The 5,805-nt window shown below is 64.4% G+C and overlaps 1 protein-coding gene across 1 annotated transcript; it reads right to left on the bottom strand.

Moving 5' to 3' along the window:
• Positions 1–291: 291 nt before the first annotated feature.
• On the bottom strand, positions 292–5,396 carry C9HXorf65 (chromosome 9 CXorf65 homolog). The gene is made up of 5 exons (XM_005286069.2): positions 5,372–5,396; positions 3,550–3,684; positions 3,057–3,125; positions 1,140–1,261; positions 292–417 (listed from the first exon to the last, which is right to left on the bottom strand). Exons 1-5 carry the CDS (start codon positions 5,394–5,396, stop codon positions 292–294), a joined length of 477 nt encoding a protein of 158 aa, XP_005286126.2.
• Between the last annotated feature and the right edge of the window lie 409 nt (positions 5,397–5,805).

The raw sequence follows: 5,805 nt of genomic DNA on the forward strand, positions 1-5,805 counted from the left end.
TCTCCCTTCGGCCATGGGTGTGCAGCCCGCGGCTCTCCTGGGACCCAGTGCACAGCCTGGAGCTGCCTGAAGGCCTCCCTGCATGCACGTGGAGGGTGCAGCTCTTTGCAAGTGACTAGCTGGGCCTCTGCTCAGTGATGCGGTCAGCCAAGCCTGGTGGGCCGGGCTGGATTCCCAGGGCCTGGGCCTGGCCGGCCAGGCACGACTGAGCCGGATTCCCCGGGCCTCTCTGAATCTCAATGAATCCCAGAGCCTCTGCAAGGAAAGTGCCACCACGCTTTTATTTCAGCCTCAGCGATGTTTCTCCTTCTTGCTGGCCTCTGGTTTGATTTTGGGGGATGGTCCTGCTTTTCTCGGGGCACCCTCTTCGTCAGCAGCTCCAGCTGCTCCCGGACCAGGCCTCCCCATGAGCTTTCCCTGGACAGAGAAGGCAGATGGGGTTATGGGGAGGGAATTTGAAAGTAGTGTTGTCTGCAGTGCTGGGGCTGCCGCTAGCTCTCTGATTCCTCCCTTCCCCCCGCCCCTAGGGCTGCAGGCCCTGACTGCCGTGCACGATGCAGGACGTTCTGCAGCCTGGAGAACGGGAGAGATGTTAGATGGGAGCTGAACCCCTCCTGAAGCGTGTGGGTGGGGGGTGTGCAGCAGAAGAGGACACTGGTCAACCTCCCTGGGACTGACCTTTCCAGAGCAGCTTGCAGGGTTTCTGGGGTGATTGACCTGCCCTGACTGAGCTGTGGACCCCAAACCCTACGTGAGCCCTAATCTGACCCAACCCCCACCTCCCAGAGAAGCAGCCGGATAGGGAATGCTCTGCATTGCCCCCTTCCAGGAGCCTGGCACGAGCCAGCAGGGTCCTGCCCATCCCGGCCCCCCGGGCAGGCCTGAGGCGCTGCTGTTGGGCTGGGGCGTTCTGGGTAGGAGCATGGGAGGGGAGAAGGGAATCTAGTGTCCCTGGCTTTCGTTCCCCACCCGACTCTGAGAGTCTCTGAGCTTCTGGACCCTCCCTCCGTTCTGGCGCTCCCTGAGCCGCCCCCCCGCCCCCTGCACTGCCCCGGAGACAGGAGTAGAGGGGACCGAGTCCCCTGGCCGGGACCAGGGAGTGGGCCGCCAGCAGAGCAGGCCGGGGGCATGGAGCTCACTGAGATCTGGGAGGGCACAATGGAAATCAGCGACTCCATGGTCTGGATCTTCTTCCCATCCTGGGCCTTCAGCAGCTTGAGCCGGCTCTTTTCCAGAAACTCGCACTGAGTGCGCAAGGCATCTGCGGAGAGGGGCAGGCGGGCGGGGCTCACAGGAATGGCATCTGCCTGGCTGCAGAGGACCGAGCCTCTCTGACCAGGCGAGCCCCCTTCCTCCCCGGGCCCCTGCAGCGCTGGCACTGGCCTGCGCGACTGTGGCTAGGGCAGGGTGCCCGGGTGAGGTGGAGGCAGATTCTCAAATGCAGCCTGTAAATTAGCGGCAGGCCCCAAACCGCAGGTGTTTGGGGTGGGCAGTTCTGGGAGCTCACGGTCGTGTACCCCAAAGTCTTTGCTTGGTGCGTGCAGCTGGAGGCCAGGACCCCGCTTGGGCATGTGTGCAGATCCCAGTGTTGGGGTGAATAATGGGGGCTGAAGCCCAGAAGGTGCTTTAGTTTCATGGGGGGAGAAGGGGCAGGCCCAGTCTGGAAACCTTTGTCATAATAGGCCTGGCAAAAATCAATGGGCTAAGAATGCTGGTTCCTCCGCTGCAGGGCCTGGCGCCACCCTCGGGCACAGCAGCACTGGCTACTCTGGCCTTGACGACATGCGGCTTGTGCCAGGGCAGCTCTGCCACCAGCCCCCTCGCTAGGACACTGGAGGAGCAAAGTGATGGTAGCCCAGCCGGTAGGCGGCTGGAGCTGGCTGCTGTGAGCTGGCAATTCCCTGATGTGCCCGTGGGAGGCGGGTGCACAGGTGGGTTCCTGGAGCCCGCACTGTTGCTCGTCGTGGTTCCCGGGGGATTCGTTCAGATCCTAGCCCCCTTTAGTGGGATGCATACAGGAACGAGGGCAAGGCCTCCCCCACAAGGGCTGCAGAGCCAGGGGCCAAGCCGTGACCCCGCGTCCCCCTAGCATGGCGCTGTGTGTGGGCTCTGGAAATGTTCCCACTTCCCAGTCAGGTGGGCTGGGAGCGGGCATGGCCGAGGGAGCCCCGGGAGAGGGGCTGTGAGCCTTGGGCACGTGGCAGGGCGGGTGCAGGCCTGCTGGTGCTGGGTTTGCTTGATGACTCTTTTTACCTTGGCAGCGAACCCAGCTGGCTCGGACCCCCTGGCCGTGGGACGAGTCTGCCAGAACCAGCCCACAGACCCTGCGCCAAGGACTTGGTGTAGAGCCAAGGGCCTGCCCCCTGAAGCTGGAGCGAGGCCTGGGCCAGGCCCAGGTGAGCTGCGCTGTGTGGCTTGTTCCTTGTTGGCTGAACATGAATGACCCTGCCCCATCTGAGCTGGTCTATGGCGGGGAGCGGGGATGGGGCCAGCCCCTGGAGTCCCAGCCCATCACAGCATTAGTTCCTGGCAGCCCCGTCCAGGAGCTGACTTAGCAATGCCAGCGTGGCCCAGCCTGGCTCGGGGAGCAGCCAAGCAATGGCACAAAGCTGTCGAGCAAAGTAGAGGCTTGAAATCGGGAGATGCTTCCTGGTGGAGACCTGTGCTGCTGCAGGGGCATCTGCCAAGGCAAAGGGGGAGCCCCAGCAAGGGGCCAGGCACAGGGCCTCATCGCTGTGACATCAGTAACTTATCTCGGTAGCTGCCTGCTGCGGGGAGCCCTGCACACTGCCCAGACCCTTTAGCGGCTGCGCCTCCTTCCCTGACATCTGGGCTTTGATAACCCTGTGCCAGCAGCGGCCACCACGTGGCGCCATCCCCACCAATAATGCCCCAGTGCTGCACCTCCCTCCATCCCTGCCCTGCACCTCCCAGGCTGCGTCCTGCCACGCCCCACCACAGCTGGGGTCATGTGCAGCCAAGTCCTTTCTGCAACTCCCTTGCCTTGGCCTCTTTGTGCCACCCTGAGCGTGGGGTGGGGAGCAGCCGGCACCTACCCAGCAGCTCTGGCTCGGGGTCCTTGAGGACTGGGGTGAAGGCGCGATAGGCGTTTTCCTGTTTGGTCCCTGCAAGAAGAAATCCTCAGCGTCACGTCACGGGTGGAGAAGGTGCCCTGGGCTGATGTTGCCTGCTCCCCTCGCCCCTCAGGCAGCAGCGGAGGCAGTCTGTGCTCTGCCCAGGCGTGGGGCTGGGCTGGCAGGGCAGGGCAGGGAGTCCTGGGCTGATGGGGATGGGGTGAGGCCTGCTCAGCGCTAATACCTCTGGCTGTGGGCATCAGATTCCTGCTCTGGGCCCTTGGGGTGGGGCATATGGCACGAGGAGCCCCCCCAGCAGAGACTGGGCCTCGCTTTGCACAGAGGAGCTTTTAAAGGGATAATTGTCTCCCCCCCCCCAGCCTCTGCCCACCCCCTCCCTGGCCAGCGGAGTGCTAGGGCTTCAGTGGGGAGGGACTGTGCTGCTGGGGGTTGCAGGGCGCCCTCGGGAAGGCACCTGGGGCTCCACGCTCCACCCGGCACACGTAATAGGTTCCTCGGGGCGAGAGGAACTTGCTGGCACTGTCGCTGGGGAGCTTGACCAGGAAGAGCAGCTTGAGGGTGCCCTGTTCGTCGCACAGGTCGATGGCTTCTGGAAGACACCACAAGTCCTGGGAATGAGCTGCGCTTCCCCATCCTGCCCCATGGCACAGCCCACGGCGCTGACACTGGGACCTGCCTGCCACCGAGCTGGCTGGGGCATTCACGTTCCAAACGCAGTCCTGTGCGGCTGGGCAGGGCCAAGCCCTCTGCTAGGCCCGCTCCCGCGCCCACCACGCTGTGGCGATGGGTTACTGGGCAGGGAATCCCGGCTGCCCTGCAGCCCAATGGGGCACTTCGCCCGCCAGACTCCCCCGCCCCTGCATGCTGCAGAATGGTCCCCTGCCTCCCACTCCCAGCTGGTGTCCAGCCACGCTGCTCTGCCCCTCGCCGCCAGCCTGCCTGCCTCACCTGCAGCCCCGGCCTCACATCTCTGCTGCTCTAGCCCACCCCCCGCAGTCAGTCCTGGCGCCTTTGCCCGGCCCGGCCTGCCCCTGCTGAGCAAGCCTCCGCACAGTGCCCGTGGCAGCTGTCAGCCCCTCGTCAAAACTGCCTCCTCAGTGGCTTTGTGCTTCGTGCCCCTGGCTCTAGCTCTGTGCCACCCAGGCTTGGAGCCCAGCGCCCTCCTGCTTGGCCGGTCAGATGTGTGGATAGTGCTAGCTTGGGAGGGCATCGCGTGGGCTGCCACCTGACCTCCTCACCCACAGCCCTCTGGACCCATTAGACTCTGCTGTTGTCGACAGGGAATTCATCTCCTCCTCTCCATAGTGTCTGAGTGCCTCTGCTACATGGCTCCCCCACACGCCACTGCATGTGTCCTGCCCACCATGGTGCCCACCCCTTGGCATCTGACATGACTGTGCTCACATCACACGTGTGGGCAGTGCCCTGCCCCCGGGTCTTGCACAGAGCTCGCCCCTGGTGGCTCCTGTGGGGCTCCCTCCTGGGCCACTGCTCCAATGCGCTGCCATTACCCAGCGCCAGCTCGCGCCCTCTTGTCCTATCCTCCCCAGCACGTGTGCTCTGGCTCGCTAGGTTGGGTCTGCGGGCCTGCCCTTGCTGCCAGCCTGCTCTCGGTCTCTGGCGCAGGCCTGGCGGGTCAGGGGTGCTCACCTGTTCTCCGGAGCCCCACCTTACTCCTCAGGTAGTGCAGCAGCAGGAGGACAGAGCAGCAGGTGTTAGCCAGAAACTGCTGGTTCTCTGGAAGGGACGAGGCAGTGCCTGACCCAGGGCTGGGCACACAGCCGGGGCTGGGTCGGGGCCTCGGGGGAAATGATGCTGCAGGTGGGAGCTATCTGCAGCCTGCTACCCCCGCCTCGCTGGGCCCGTCCCCATGCTGGGGCAAGAGCATGACGCCCAGTGCCCAGCAGCACTAGCCAGCGCAGGGCTCACCAGCCAAACCCTCCGTGGCCTCAGACTGAGCGTGGGGAATGCCCCAGTGCCCATGGTGTGCCCGCGCGGCCCAGCCATCTGCCCTCTTGGTGAGCTGGCACCTGGGAGCTGTCCCTTTGTCCAGGGCAAGCAGTGCCCTGCTGTGCCCCTGCAGTCAGGCTTGCAAGGCTGGGGTGGATCCTTAGGGGCTATGGAAGCCCAAGAGAGAACCCCAGCGGAGAACTCGGGCCCCGCCCCGCCCTGCAGAGCTAACCGGAGTCCTGCCCCCTCACCTCACCTCACCCTCCCAGTGAGGACAGCCGCACATGCAGCACCGTCTCCCAGCCAACGCCAGCACGGGGCCTCACCTCCGTGTTTGACACAGATGAACATCGTAGTGCCTAGGCCAAGTGCATGAGGCCAGTGGTGGGCTGCAGGGCACGCCCCCCTCACATGACCTGCAGCAGGGCTATTGTGAAGTCAGCCAGGGACAGAAAGGCCTGGCTGCCGGGGGCGGGGAGGGGGGAAGGCAGCTTGATGGCCTGGGCTGGGGATGCTGAGGGGCCTCTGGCAAGAGAAGACAGCGCAGGCTTTGAGCACAGCCGTGGGCCATCATCTTGGCAGTGTGGTGTATTGAGGACGGGGTTAGACTCACAAGCGAGCGCTTTGAGAGCATGTGCCGGTGTTCCTGGACCTGTTGGCAGACTGGGGCTCTGCAGGGGAAGCCTGCACTCTACTCAGTGTCAGTTTGCAGCGAGCCAGCCTAGAACCAGGTGGGTGGAGTTGTGCCTCTGCCTACAGA

The sequence above is a fragment of the Chrysemys picta genome, chromosome 9, assembly GCF_011386835.1.
Source record: "Chrysemys picta bellii isolate R12L10 chromosome 9, ASM1138683v2, whole genome shotgun sequence".
In the NCBI taxonomy this organism is placed as follows: Eukaryota; Metazoa; Chordata; order Testudines; family Emydidae; genus Chrysemys; species Chrysemys picta.